A 15,070-nucleotide genomic window follows, 5' to 3' on the forward strand; every position below is an offset into this window, starting at 1 on the left:
TTTCATTCTTTAATGATTCCTTAATATGTGTGTAATCAGCTAAAACATCAAATAAAAAGGAATGGAGGGAGTAGTTTTTTTTTCGTTTTTTTTTCTTTCATAATTTTATTTTGTTTTTCTTTCACATTATTATTTAATAATATATATTTAAGCAATTGAACAAACTTTTGTTAAATTTGTGCCATAAACTACTAAATACGTTTTTTTTTTCCATAATCTTAGTTTGTTTTTTTTTGTTTTTTTTCCTTTCATAATCTTATTTTGTTTTTTGTTTGATGAACATCATAGTTTGTTTTCTATTTTCTCTATTTTTTTGGTAGTGCTATTTTCTCTATTTATTTGGCAATGTAAACACCGATCCCCATATGTTTTTTTTTGTTTTTGTTAACTATGTTTTTCTAAAATTTCTCATTAAATTTGTGCCACCAAAGAGAAAAAAATCCTCATCTAACGTTTGTCTTTGGTAACTAACTTTGTCTACATCTGTGCCACTTTATGCCAAAATATAAGTAACATCAAATAGGATTTATAAGTCATACTTCATCCTTCATCCTTCGATTAAATCATCTTGCTTCAAATTAATCGTACGTCATATTTTTTTGCTTTGAATCTCTTTTTCTATTTCTAACTTCTTTTTTATATCAACGATTAAAGTATCTCTCTATTAATATTTTTAACTTTGTCTACCTTTCCATGATTTATTTCTTTTCAATTCTATGTAGATTGAATAATGGCTTCTCATATTACTGATATTGATGACATTGTTGCTGGAAAAATCGATTGGAAGATACGTGTTCGTATAGTTAATCTTTGGAAAATTCATGATTTCAACAAACCAAAAGAGGCATCCAGTATTGAATTACTATAACATGTTTGTGTTATGTGTGATGAAACAGCATGCCTCTATATACTTTTATATTGTTCTGTTATACCTATCCATTTTTGTTATTAAAGATCTTTGATTTATTCATGTATTTCACAAGTTGTATCTTCTGTTTTTCATCACAGTTAAATTAGCCTATTAAATTAAAAGAACCATATATGAACATGTTAGTAAAACAATTAGCCTATTAAATTTAAACGATTAGCCTATTAAATTTAGAGGTGGGGATTTATTTGTTTTGGTTGGTGCTGTGCAGTTTTTGGGTGTGCGGGGTTCCTGTTCCTCCACTATAATCTTCTTTGTTATTTTGAATTCACTACACTTTCTTTTTGGGTGACTCTATTAAAAAAAAAAAATTAAACAGCCAAACTGCACAGCCGCATCTAACAGGACTGCCCAAAACACACCCGAAAAACAACCTAAACTATTATAAATTGATAATAAAAGAAGTTTTTTAATTTGATTCATGATTGTCCATACTATGGACGTGTTGATAAGATTATATCATTGTTTTTTTATGTTTCACCTTTATTTATTTTTTTGAAAGAATTTGTTTCAGTTTTATAATTCTCATTATCTTTTTATTCACATAAATTCACATAATATTTTATTTATTTCAGTTGTCAAAGATACAAGCTTCTATTAAAAGCAAGGATTTCAAACAACTTGGAGATTCTATTGAAGAGGGCGCTTCATATACTATAGAAAAGTTCTTGGTCCAATTTAATAAAGGAAATTTTAAGCCAACTAATCACAAATACAAGCCAACTTTGATAGGAAGCACTATTATAACCAAAACATCTTATGATAAAATTCCTGCAAATTTGTTTAACTTCACAAAATTTCAGGACATTATTGGTGGTACTGATAACGATGTTTTAATGGGTTAGTACTTTATACTAAAATTACAAATTAAATATTAACTTATTTTTAGATTTTTATGATTTCTTTTTTATGATTCTGCAACCATGTTTATTTGTAGATGTCATTGGCCATATGGTTGGAACGACTGACATTAAGGATGTTCAAGTAAAAGGAAAAATGACTAAAATCTTGGACTTGACGCTTGAAGACCTTGAGTTAGTGGAGTTTTTTTTTTTTATCTTTGTTTTAACTACATATATAGATGTTTTTTTAATTATTATTCTTAGTCTAATAAAAATTATTTTGTAAATTTCAGGAGCAATACAATCATTTGTACTTTATGGGGTCCTTTTGCTGAACAAATGAATAGCTATATGAGCACAAATGGAAATACTTTTCCTATTGTAGTTGTTATGCATCTATGTCGACTTAAAGTTTTTGGTGGTAATTAGATTATCTTTTTAAAGGTAATTATTTTTAATTTCTTTGTATTGTTAATGATATATATTACTTAATACCTTTTGGTGTATCGTTTTAATAGGTATGTATGAGATTGCCAATGCATTCAATGAAACCAAGTTGCTTATAAATCCCAACATTGAAGAATGTTGCACCTACAAGAAAGGGTATGCACTAACCTATCGTTATTACACATATATTATATATTGATAATTATTGAAAGTTTTTTTGTTTTTGTCAAATATGATTTTCTTATATTTTACGATAGAATGGAAACTGGCAATGCATCTTTGACCCAAGGGGTCACCCAGATGATAGCACAATCTTCACTTTCTTTGTCTAATGATCTACTCCAAACAAAAAACATGACAATTTCAGATATTACACAAGCTAAACAGGTCTACAACTTTGTTGATTTGCTTTGACTTATACTATTATACTATGTTGTTAAATAATTCTTAATCCATATCTTTGTGTTTTAATTTTCTAATTATTATTCTTAAAATAAATTTAATAACTATGCAGGTGGGTGCATGTGTTGTCTTGGCTAAAATTATTGACATAGACACCAATAAGAAGTGGTGCTACGTTTCATGTGATAAGTGTTTCAAGAAGGTTGAACCTGTTTGTACAAAACACTTTTGTGAAAAATGTGATACATTAGTCGATGCTACAAAAAGGTAACGTTTTCGATATTAATTTTTCTTATGTTTCACTCATGTTTTTTAAGCTAAACTCAATTATTCTTTCTATTCGGTTACTTATATAATTAGCAAATCTAATTTCAATTTTTTTTTCTTTCTAATAACTTACTATGTACATGATTATATAAACGACAAGTTGCATCATCACCACTTTTATTCTTTTGGTCACTGATTTTTTTGGTTAGTGATTCCTTATAAGGTTATTGAATCTTTCATGTATATTCACTTTTCATTTTAGGTTTATGGTGCACATTCATGTTATGGATGATAGTGGGTCAACTACCTTTGTGTTGTTTGATGGAGTTATTTCACAGCACTTTGGAAAGACTGCAAAAGAACAAATGGTATTGATAATGAACTTAAGTATATTGTCTTTTGTGTTTTTTATGTTATATTATTAAAACAATAAACATTGGTTTTAATTGTTTACTAATCCCTTTCAAAAAAAATTGTTTACTAATCCAAATCAAAAACAGGGAAAGACCACAAATGATTATCCAACCGAGTTTGACACCTTACGTGATAAGGAAATGTTTTTCAAACTGGAGATCAATCAAAAAAATGTTGAACAAAGGTTTTATACCTATGCAGTCAAAAAGATGTCCGATGACAATGAAATCATTGATGAGTTTAAGAAAAAGTATTATATTGAGTGTCATGCTGCTCCTCCGTATGGTAAGGAAGATGATGATGTTGATATCATAGGTCCTATTACTCCCCAAACTGATGATAAGATTAAGGTAGTTAAATATTCTTTATATCTACTTTAATAGTATTCATAAAACTTATTAAATTAACTATTTCTATGAATGCTTATTATTCATGTAGCTTCTTGGTGATGTAGCTAATTCTATTCCTAAAGATACTCATCTATCCAAGTCTTTGAGAAAGAGAAACGCCGACTCAGATGCAACATATATTGACGTTGATTGTCAAACTCGGTCGTCCACCACTAAATTGCAGAAAGTTGTCAAAATTAAGCAAGAACCTCAAGATTGTTTGACACCTTATTTTTATTTGTCTATTCGATGTGATAACGAGAATTCTAAATTACTTCAAGTTTTTATTGGTTTTATTTTGGACACGTTAATTCATGCTCACTTACAACTATTATTGTTTCATTTACGATTACTTTATTTATTAATCAATGTCATATCTAACTTCCCGTGCATCGCACGGGTCTAAATACTAGTTAATGTATTGAAAATCGATAAGGGGCTTATAATATTTGATGAAACATACATACACACCCTAGAAATTAAGATAAGGGGATCATATCAATATTTCACATCACGTAGTAGGAACTTGAAAATTGCTTTTCTAACATCTAAAAATTCCTAAAAATACATGGAAGTTACGAAATTTCCCTCAGTGGTAGTTAACTACCGCTGACTCTCAGTTGTAGTTAACTACAACTGGCTTTGTTGCACTTAGAGTTAGGTGCAGTTTCTGGAAGAATTTTTTTTTTTTTGAACAAGAGTTTCTGGAAGAAAATTAATTGTGATTTTACACGTTTTGGTCAAAAAATCAAAATAAAACGAAGCTTATTCGGAATTCTACGAAACTTTACAGACCCTCTATATGTATTTTAGTAGAGTTGTCTGTAAAAAATCAATTCAAAATTCAATTTCTAGGTCGATGTTTTAATGTTTTGGTTTCTTGAGTTTTTGACGCATTAAAAATTCATATATAATCCATCTGTTGTCGGAAAATTCTAATTTTTTGTGGAAAATGTTTTTATTATGTCCTTAACATGTATGCAAAAAATAATTAAAAAATTCAACCTCTGTATACCTTTTCCGGACGCGCAGTTGGAAAAGTATTGCGATTTTAAGCGCTTCGGTAAAAAATTCAAAATAAATTGAGGCTTAGTCGAAATACTACATAAATTTGCAGATCCTCTATGTGTGTTTTTATAGAGTATTCTGAAGAAAAAAATCAGCACCAAATTCAATTTCTAGATTTATGTTTTGATGTTTTGGTGTCTTGAGTTTTAAGTTCGTTAAAAATTGATATTTAATTTGTCCCTTGTCAAGAAATTCAAATTTTTTGTTGGAGATGTTCTTTTTTATTTCCCCCCTAAACATGAGTGCAAAAAATTGTGAAAAAATTCAACCTCTAGGTCATTTTTCCGGACTCGTACTTGAAAAAAAATTGCGATTTTGCATGGTTCGGTCGAAAAATCAAAATAAATCGAGACTTAGTCGGAATGCTACGAAACTTTACATGAACCTCTATAAAAATACCTATAGAGGATGTGCAAAATTTCGTAGCATTACGAATAAGTCTCGATTATTTTTATTTTTTCGACCGAAACGCGCAAAATCACAATTGATGTTCTATCAGGAACCAAACTTAAGTGCAGATGAGCCATTTGTAGTTAACTGCAGTTGGGAGCTAACCAGTTGTACTTAACTGCAACTGGGAGCCAGCAGTAATTAACTGATATCGGAAAGATTGAACTGTGGTTAACTACCGCTATTATGGAGTTTCCATGTGTTTTTAGGAATTTATTGAAATCAAAAAAGCAATTTTCTAGGAACTTTTAACTTTTTTTAGGCTTTAGGCCCACCTCAATACCCATAAGAAAAATTCATATAAACAATTTCTTTTTTTGACAAAAAAAAATTCATATAAACAAATTTATTAATTATTAAATCGTATCTAAGCTGACCCTACCTTTCCACTCTCTCCTTCCTCTACTCGTTCCAACTTCTCTTTTCTCTGCATTTTCCTTTCCTTCAAATTCTCACAATCAAAATAGCAAGAGTAAAAACCCATCGTCATCCATTCGAAAAGGTAAATTTTTTCACTCTTTCTCTCACAATCACACACACAGAAACTTCTATATTGAATGTTTTCAATTCCACAATTAATCAAACATCCTTTTTGTTAACATCAATGTTGATTACGATGTTGTTGTTTTTGTCGTGTTTTTTTTTTTATTGCCTTATTCTTCTTTTAACAACCTAGTAATAAAGTTGTTTGCTTTGTGTGCATTTGAATTTTGAAGTACGATGTTGTTGTTAAACACTGTCTTATCTGGGTTCCACTTCCAAGCTAAGCAATAAAAATTGAACCTTTTTTGTTTTTGTTTTTGTTTCTATTAAGGTTTTGATAGTTGTTGAGTGCTGTTGAGTGTTGATCATACATAAAAACAATGGTATCGTCTCATCATGGGAGTGCACAATCAGAAGCTGCAAAGATAGAACAAATAATCACCGAGTTTTTCGCGAAAAGCCTTCATATAATACTTGAATCAAGGACACTTTATGCGTCCTCGCATAATTCGTTTGGTGCTTATAAATCAGATTCATCGCCTTGTTCGTCTTCTTCATCCTCATCGAGTGTGAGGCCGAGGGATAAATGGTTTAATTTAGCACTCCGGGAGTGTCCTGCTGCGTTGGAGAATATTAACAATCTTGATTCCATTATCATTGATGTGGTTTTGGTAAATAAGTCTCTAGATTGGGACCCCATGACCCCAAAAAGGGTAATTCTTCGAAGTTCTTCATTGAAAGAAAGATATCCACTTTGCTGTCATGGGGAAGAATTGGGGGTTGAGGCAAAGAGTGAAAGGATTATAGAGAGATGGTTTGTGCAGTATAAGAATAGGAAGATAAAGGATTCTGATTCTGGAACTAGGAGGTCAAGCAATTTTTTCTTGCAAAACTTGTATAAGAAATCAACTTTACTTTTGAGGTCTTTGTATGCCACTGTTCGACTCTTACCTGCGTATAGAATTTTCAGAGATCTTAATTCGTCTGCAAAGATTCGTCCCTTTACCCTTGCTCACCGAGTGTCTTCTTTTGTTGAGCCCTTCACCCGAAAAGAAGAGTCTGAAATGATGAAATATAAGTTTACTCCTGTGGATACTTCTTCTGGTAGCCTCTGCCTTACGGTGATGTATTGTCCCTCGGCCTCAGATTTGAGCTGTGATCCATTACCTTCTATGTCCCCGCAAGTAATTTCTGACTATGTTGGAAGTCCATTGGCATCTCCATTGAGGAGGTTCCCATCACTTCCTTATGCAGGATTCCCATGTCATGAATCTCCACCGCCAAGGCGACATAGTTCGAATTTTGATGACCGTAAAGCTTCAACTACTTCCATTACTAATTCTTCTTTGCCTATATATTCAAAATCACACATATCAGTGTCTAATACAAGTTCACGGCTTTTTCCACATGAAAGTTTGCCTCCTAATCTAGCTGAGATGTCTTCAATTCAGAAAAAGGATGTAAGTTGTTATGACTGTTATGATCCCTTTCCATCGCCTTCAATCTACAATTCTTGTTCTTCGGCATCTAAACATTCTGTATTGTACTAAACATCCTAAGCTTTTCATCTAGTCCAAACATGTTTGATTTGTTAATGGTGCCTTCTTCTTTCTGCAGGTGTTTACTCTAAGAAAAGATGATCCCCAAAAATATTCTAGAGTCAGGATTTCTGCCAACAGCTCACCACGTGTTTCGATTTCCAAAAGGTATTACCAGGACGATTTTGATGATACTGATTGTAGTTGTCCATTTGATGTGGATTGCGATGATATGAAGGATCCAGGAAGCAGGTACTTGCTACTGAAATTTGCTGGCATTATGCTTTTTGTTTTTCTTCCCGCCAATCTTGTATACAAGAATAGTGTGTTTATCACTCTTCTTTTCTCGCTTAGAGATTGACATATGGGCATGAATTTGTGTTGGAAAATCCTCCTTCATTGCTGTCCACCCCTAGCCGCCTAATTGCGGCATTTGGGTTGCCTTCATTGCAGCCTCCAACACCTTCATTGTGTTGTGTATGAAGGGGTTGATTTAATCCCACATTGCCTAGAGATATGACCTATGTAGTGCTTATAAAACTTGGACAACAATCACTTTACGAGCCGGTTTTCTAAGGTTGAGTTAGGCGGCCCAACCCATATTTTAAGAATTTGTAAACGCATCTGTTTATTTATATGCATAAATATCTGGCGTTGCCTATATTATGGAGAAAGCTTTACAAATTGCATATTCTTTTCTTTTTCTTCATAGAATTTGGTATGCACTCCTTAATCGGCTCATTACTACTTAAATTTTGGGTCTACGACACCACCCTTATTTTTCCGCTTCTTTGAGCAATTGGTGTTGTGGCATAATTTGAGCTAAGGAGTGTGCCAGTTCTGTCCTTTTCTTCTCTGATGGTGTATAATAGACGCTCTAACTCAACACAGAAATTACCATATTTAATCTGCATTGATCTATTTTGAATCTGATCCATACTCTAAAATATATATTAAAAACTGAGCCTAAAAGATATACTAGGATATTATGAGATTTTATCTTATATTCCAATACTCTTCCTTAAGCTAAAGTTTACTAAGCTTTAAGTTTGTTATAAATATACCCTTTGACTACCGAAGCAGTGAAGCTCAAACCAAACCAACTAGTGCCAGAATCACAGTCGTCTTTCACGAAGTACGAACTGCATCCAAAAGAAACGGCAATGATAATGAGCCAGATGCTGCACGTAGATTTAAACAGTCAACTTATGTGTGGAATGTGTCATAAAGTTTTTTGTGACTTGTGTCGGTGACTCAACCTTCACTATCATTGGATGAAGGGACTGTTGAAACAACCAGCTTAAGTGGGATAGTTCATTTGTGTGCTGAGACCAATGACCATAGAGTCTGCTATTAGAGACCAAATTGAGACAAGGCAGAAAGCTTGCTAGGATAAGAGTCACTTGGACAAATGACCAACGAACAACGGGAACTGGCAGCGAGTCAAAGATAATCATTTGGCTTGACACAAGGCATAAAGAAATCACAGATGGAAACTAATCTTGTAGGGAAATAAGTCATGATAATTTTTTTTTAATTGCAAATAGATGAAATAAATCATGATAATAACCAAGTAATATGGAAACTAATCTTAGGAGATAATATAAGATACTCTAATCATAGAAAATGATCTTAGGAGATAAACCAAGCTATTTTAACATTCTGTCAAAGATATTCTGAGATACCATCTTATTTTCTAACATTAATATACGCCAAAATTATATAAAATGACTTCAGATCTTTTTTTTGGGGGAGAGAGCGCATGTTGGTTTCAAAAACAAGGATAACAAATTTCCCCAGTTGATAGTAAAGTAGTCATTAGGGTAGAAGGTTTTTGGTCCTTGATTACTTTTTACCCAATTAGTGTACTTAGTAATTATATTTTATTTTTCGAGAAGAAACAAGATTTAGAGAGAAAAGCAGGAAAATGCAGACTTCTCCAAAAATGAAAAAGAGAATACATAACTACATAAGAGAATGTGGAAAGGTCAAAAGTGCTGCAGTGCTGTCCAATCTCCTTGCATATTTGAATTTGAAATTTCTTTAACATAATCAGGAGGAGAACACCAAATAGAGCCTAGTTATCAAATTGAGATTCACATTGTGAATTAGAAAACCTAATTTTTTGAATTGTGAATCAAATATTATTATGAATCATGAGATACATGATAGAAAAAAAAATGTCATATTAAGTAAAAATAAGTGACATGTCAAAAATGTTTGCTGATATATCATATCATATACGAATCTCAAAATAAATTCCAGATTCAAATCATAAATCGAATGGCGAAAGAAAAGTGACTATCTATACAAAGTTGACAAAAAAAGAGTGGCTAGCTATGCTAAATTCAAGTTTTGGTTTATTAGATTGGATCAAGATTCAAATTAGGGAATCTACTGTGTCCGCCTGCACTTTTGTATTTTATTGTGTTTTAACCAGATAGAAGAAACACATAAAATTTGTGAGACTGGTAAACATCTTCTCCACCTTAATTTGAATGTTGAATTGTTATGCATCAAGGTGATGTTTTGAGTGAAACAGTTTATCCAACATAAAGATGAAAGTACGTTTCGCCAATGATCATTCATTTATCTGATCTTAATCCACTTAGTCAAAACATATTAGGTTCTTGTTATTACTGTTATCCATCAAGATAGGAGTATCCAATTGGGTTTTAGCCTCAGTTCGCCACTTCACTAGGTACTTGTGTTCATTACAAATTCATGTTAAATTTCTCCATGATGAGTCCGATTTTAAAGAAAATGTGTAATCTGGTTATTTTTGCTATTTTTTAAAGTTATATATGACATAAGATTTGCTCTTTTAATATGATTTCTTGTGCATAAACAGAGCGGAATCTTTAGATCATGGTCACGTGGCTGAGGCACTTGAAGCTGGAGGATTCTTTCCCATCAGAAAGTCCAATGATGCCGCTGTCGGTGTGCTTGTACATATGTTGAAGAAAGCACCACCTCTCCATCAAGATTTTAACACTTCAGAACACCCCTCAGTACTCTGCGAAGGATTGCGACGAACAGCAATTCCCACCTTGAGAGTCAATTTCACAACTAAACCTTTGGAGATATCCATTCAGAAACCCAAAAAAGAACGCTGTGAAACCCGGAAAAACGACATTCAAGAGCACAATCAGAACCAAGAGGCATCTATAGCAACTAGGAAAACAACTAGTGATGCATTGGAAGAGTTCCATGGTTACAGGGAGATGAAAAACTTGTTGGTTACGCGAGATAGTAAGCCACAGATATAATATATAATACATTATAATTACGCTTCTGCGAGTGGTGTTCATACTGATATTAAATCAGTAAAAACACACATATAGTTATTTTCCTTGATAAATCGGTCCAATTGAAGAATATGCATTGTTTTGAAAATATATGTAAATATGATGATTAATTATATGACTGTTGAGTTTTTGATCTAATGATGGGGTCTGATCTGTCAGGCATGAGGCATGGTACAGCCGCATATTGTATCATTGAAAAATGGGTCATGTTAACTTGTGCCCTTAGGGCACAAGTTAAGGAACTAAAAAAGGAAATAATAAATCAATTTTGTATTGAAAATATAAGTTGTTTAACTTTTACAACAATGAATGCACAAGTTCCAAGAAAATATTTCTATCTTTAACATTTTAATTTCTATCTTATAGGATACCTTTTTCTATCCGCGATCTCCATATAGAATGAGGCTATGTTTGGAATGGTGATGGACATCCCACCCAACATTCCCGTAGGCCGTAGCCCAGCACGAAGCAAGAATATCCGGCTTCCTAATAGTCACGTTAAAGTGGCAGCAGGGTGTAAGAATTAAATTGCAAACGCCAAACCAAACAAATGCTTTGCAAATCGGAGTTTGATAGAAATCACGGCAAAAAAACCACGATAACATATAAGCTGGTATTTGGAGCTTCTGAAAATCATGGCAAAAATGCATTAGAAATCGTGCAAACATGCTTTTTTGTGTTGTAAACGGAAAATCAAACACACGCTGAGATGATTAGAATTGTCAAAGTCTATCCGTCTTTGAGTTAATATTATAATCTTAATAATACAAATGCAATACAATCTGCAACCAAACCCTAGCAGAACCCTAGCCTTCTGGTCTGCCAATTTTACCTGAATGCCCTTGCTGGGCTCCAAAATGCATCATTTAAAAAAGCCAAATGACAATCCTACCCTTCTTGAGACACTCAAAATCTGTGGGTTCAATCCTACCCTTCACGTGACACAGAGAAAATGGACCAATTAGAGCACAAGGTCGGTTTGACTTTGAGAACAGAATAGAAACATCAGCTTCTTCCTCTTCTCTCAATCCCAATTTCATTTTTCTCTTCACAAGTCCAAACTCTCTCTCCCTCTCTCTCCCATACGCGGCTTCTTCTTCCTCTTCTCTCAATCCATTTTCAATTTTCTACTCACAAACCTAAACTCGCTCTCCCATACTGCTTCAATTTCCAATTTCAGCTCACAAGTGAGTGGTTACCATGATTATCATTGAATATTAATATGTCAGTTCTTTGTTTGAAATCTGTTTTTGAATTTATGGTTTTTTGTTTTGATTTTGGTGATTTCGTAGGGTGCACAAAATGTGTTCGATAAAATGCTACTGTGAATTCTCATCAACATTAGCATCACCACCAGGTTTGATGTTGTTCTTTTTTTGATTCATGAGTATTTCGATAAATTTGATTATTTGTTTTTATATAGAAAATGAGAGCAAACTAATTTAGGATGCCTCTACGCAATAATGATGAGCAACATTGACTTCTCTCTTGCTACCAGTTGTTGTGTATTGGTGTTTTTTTGCTGAAGTTGCGACTGATTTTTGCAGACAGGTAGCTGAAAAACATATACCATGATGGGTGAGATCAAAGAAACACAAGGGTGTCTGGATGTATATAGTGGGATAACGCCAAGAGTTCTTGACTATTTATTTATGAGGATTAAAGAGGTGTGTGATCACTGCAAATAGAAAGGTGGCTGCAACTCACAGTGTTTTCACTTGCATTATTGAAAGCCGATAGGAGAAAGATTCTATGACTGACTGTAGGTTTGCAAGGTTAAGTTTGGTAGATCTGGCTGGTTCTGAAAGGTAACTACAAATTTTATGATCAGAATCTTTATATACCGTTGCTTTTCTTTTTCCTAACATGTCCTAAATTTTATGATTGTTTTTACTCTTACCTTAACTTAGAATTGTTTACTCTTACTCAGTTGGATGTATGGATTTGAAGACAACTTACTATGTGTTAAGATATTGATGTTGGATTTTTAAAATTGATCACCCTAAGTTCATTAAGCTTGGTGATCATTGCAATTTGAGGTGTGATGCAGATTCTATCTTTTCTGGGAGTTCCCTGCTGCGAGATATTGGTTCCAGATTAGTATGATGGATGATTCTTGGAATTGCTTGTGATGAGGTATGCTTAATTAAAAACCTGTTGTTTTAGTTATGCCGATGTAATGTGATTTGAAGCATTTCCTATATGGTGCATGTTTGAAGTTGAGTTGATAAGGTTGGTCAGTATGACTATTAAATGAATTAAAGTCAAGGTGTATTAATGACTGTTTTCATGAAGTCCAAATTGGTTCTGGTAATTTGATTGACTCAGATGTCACTTGATCACTATGCTTATTAGTGTAATTTTGTCTACTTATTTCTTCCTGTTATATTATATTTGTTGAAGTTATTGGTCATGACTTTTTATTTGCAAAAATGACTAGAGTAGATTATAACATTACTCTTCTTTCCCTCTTTAACTTTTAAGCATGTTTACTATATTCAAATTGCTTATTTCAGTTGTTCTTTATGAAGGAATGTAATCAAATTTGAAGGCTATGAAAGAAGGAATTGAGGAGCCCACAACATGATGATGTTACATGTCAAGTAAATAAAGTTAAGAGTTTAAATTGGTATAATTTCTGTCTTTTTTCCCCCCTTCTTGCAATGGTTTCATAGCTTCTCAATATTAAATGTAATTATATTGATTCTATAAATTAAAGGAACCTTGAAAGTAACTTGAAAGTTGATAGTGTTGGATCAAAATGACCTCTTTTATGAGGAAACCAATGAATGAAACAAATAAATAGAATAAAAGTTTAAATTGGATATATTTGATATTTTGTCATCAAGATATCCAACCCTCAACCCTTGGAGTCACTTTTTCTGATGTTGGATCATTTATGTTTATTGAATTTCATTTTGAGTCCCATCACACTTGCCTCAAATTTCCTTCTTTAATTGCATGATCGTTATGAAAAATTCCAATTAATTCGTCGATCTCAAGGTTGTTGTTGGTGGAGAATTCGATGTCGTGGTCGAATGGGTTGTGTCCGAGTTGAATTGGCTTCATTGCATTTCTCCTGCAACATTGTCGTCTTCTTGAAGAACATGACAAAGCTTTTATCATGAGTCACTTCGTCTATGGCAAGAGGTAACCTCTTGAGACATCACTTATAGTGTTGGATATATAAGTTACGGATTTGATTTCGAAGATCATTGCCGAATTTATGTTATATACATTTTTTATAAGTTAGATGGGATTTCGTAATACTCTGATTTGCAATGGTTCATGTCATTCTTTTTTGTGTTGAATCCTTATGGTTTTTCATAGGTTATTGTCTTTCATTGATGTTTATGAGTATTGACTATTGTCTAATGAGAAAAATACTGTTTTTTTTCATTCTATCCGGCAGGTTGAGGATTTGCTTAGGAGACTTTATTCAACGTTTGGGACTCTTCATGGACATTTTTGTGGAAATTTCTAATGGTCTTTGTCTAATTCATATCTTTATTGTTTTATTTTCCAAGATAAACTTTTTTGCTTATGAATATTAATATTCTCAAGAGATTCGTGAAATGCCACTAATCGATCCAAATCACATTTTTAATGCGTGGAGTGCTGTTTTTGGAGTGCAGCGGTGGGGTTTGGGCTTCCTGTTGTGTGTGAATGTGGCCTGCTGGTGTCTTGATGCTGAAGGGACTGGTTTTTTTGGGTCCTGTCATGGCTGCAGTTTTGCTGTTGTGGTGCTGGTGGTGGCCTGTCCTGTGATGCGGTTTGTGGCCGCAGCAGTGGCAGTTAGCAGGTGCGGTTCTGTGTTAAGTGTTATAGCTGATGTTGTTATTCAGCTGGCTTGACAGATTAGTCATTATGAAGTACATCTATTCCAAACAGGTTTTATTGTCCCTTTTTCTTCCGAGTGGATGACACAATCATCTATGTAATGGTGATTTTCTGTCATAATAGGTCCTTACTACCCTATAAATGCAAGCTTCCCCATTTTTACCAAGACCTCAGAAGTTATCTATTATACTTTGTCTAATACTAAGCTTTGATCAGTATGTCTAAAAGAGGTAAGAATATATGGTAGTGCTATCACTATACCTTGCAATATATGATTTTTATACTTTGTTGAATACTAATCATTTTATTAACTTCCATATTATTTGCTTATAAGTTTGGCTGATTGAATAAATTCAATTTAAGAAGTTTTTAATTGTTGAGACTCAAAGTGGTTCAGGATGTACTATTTGCATATATTAGGCTACAGCTTACAGGACAATAGTGGGTGGCTTTTAATCTGTCGGTTAATTGTGTATCAATTGAGGACTGTGTAAATTGTAAAATGCATGTAACATTATATTATCTCATATTGTTCTGTAGTGTACTTCCCTTAATATGGTACCAATGAGAATATATCCTATTTTGTTCGGGCCACTGTAATATCATCTATCCATCCATATAAATATGAAATTGAGGTATGTATGAGTAAAAAAATAAAAAATAGAAATGCTAATCACATAAAAAAAATTAAAAG

At 33.0% G+C, this 15,070-nt stretch overlaps 2 protein-coding genes across 15 annotated transcripts; both read left to right on the forward strand.

The window, feature by feature from the left end:
• Positions 1–730: 730 nt before the first annotated feature.
• LOC146933866 (replication protein A 70 kDa DNA-binding subunit B-like) lies at positions 731–3,796 on the forward strand. The gene is made up of 10 exons (XM_085707862.1): positions 731–793; positions 1,504–1,768; positions 1,866–1,962; positions 2,064–2,191; positions 2,289–2,373; positions 2,475–2,604; positions 2,732–2,886; positions 3,149–3,254; positions 3,387–3,650; positions 3,755–3,796. The coding sequence occupies exons 1-10, from the start codon at positions 731–733 to the stop codon at positions 3,794–3,796; spliced, it is 1,335 nt and encodes a 444-aa protein (XP_085563988.1).
• Positions 3,797–5,620: 1,824 nt separating this feature from the next.
• On the forward strand, positions 5,621–14,976 carry LOC146933867 (autophagy-related protein 13b-like). 14 transcript variants are annotated; one of them, XR_015007582.1, is made up of 9 exons: positions 5,621–5,709; positions 6,022–7,150; positions 7,308–7,480; positions 10,080–11,723; positions 11,829–11,893; positions 12,084–12,344; positions 12,587–12,672; positions 13,068–13,686; positions 13,949–14,976. XR_015007582.1 is itself a non-coding variant. In XM_085705644.1 (4 exons), the coding sequence occupies exons 2-4, from the start codon at positions 6,071–6,073 to the stop codon at positions 10,495–10,497; spliced, it is 1,671 nt and encodes a 556-aa protein (XP_085561770.1). In that variant the 5' UTR covers positions 5,621–5,709; positions 6,032–6,070; the 3' UTR covers positions 10,498–10,674. The 14 variants fall into 14 exon arrangements, 1 of the variants encoding a protein (XP_085561770.1); XR_015007583.1 differs by lacking the exons at positions 5,621–5,709; positions 6,022–7,150; positions 7,308–7,480 and having other exon boundaries at positions 11,563–11,723; positions 13,068–13,165; positions 13,540–13,686; ... (1 more) ...; positions 14,172–14,338; positions 14,500–14,542; XR_015007588.1 differs by lacking the exons at positions 5,621–5,709; positions 6,022–7,150; positions 7,308–7,480 and having other exon boundaries at positions 11,563–11,723; positions 13,068–13,165; positions 13,949–14,022; positions 14,172–14,338; positions 14,500–14,976.
• Positions 14,977–15,070: the final 94 nt, after the last annotated feature.

The sequence above is a fragment of the Medicago sativa genome, chromosome 4 (assembly GCF_051527215.1).
Source record: "Medicago sativa cultivar Bolivia chromosome 4, Bolivia_mono, whole genome shotgun sequence".
Classification (NCBI taxonomy): domain Eukaryota; kingdom Viridiplantae; phylum Streptophyta; class Magnoliopsida; order Fabales; family Fabaceae; genus Medicago; species Medicago sativa.

Coding starts and splice junctions, on each gene's coding strand:
- LOC146933866 (XM_085707862.1), top strand. CDS start 731: ATGGCTTCTCATATTACTGATATTGATGACATTGTTGCTGGAAAAATC. Junction 2,374..2,474: donor TGTTGCACCTACAAGAAAGG/GTATGCACTAAC, acceptor ATTTTACGATAG/AATGGAAACTGGCAATGCAT. Junction 2,605..2,731: donor ATATTACACAAGCTAAACAG/GTCTACAACTTT, acceptor ATAACTATGCAG/GTGGGTGCATGTGTTGTCTT.
- LOC146933867 (XM_085705644.1), top strand. CDS start 6,071: ATGGTATCGTCTCATCATGGGAGTGCACAATCAGAAGCTGCAAAGATA. Junction 7,151..7,307: donor CTTCAATTCAGAAAAAGGAT/GTAAGTTGTTAT, acceptor TTCTTTCTGCAG/GTGTTTACTCTAAGAAAAGA. Junction 7,481..10,079: donor ATGAAGGATCCAGGAAGCAG/GTACTTGCTACT, acceptor GTGCATAAACAG/AGCGGAATCTTTAGATCATG.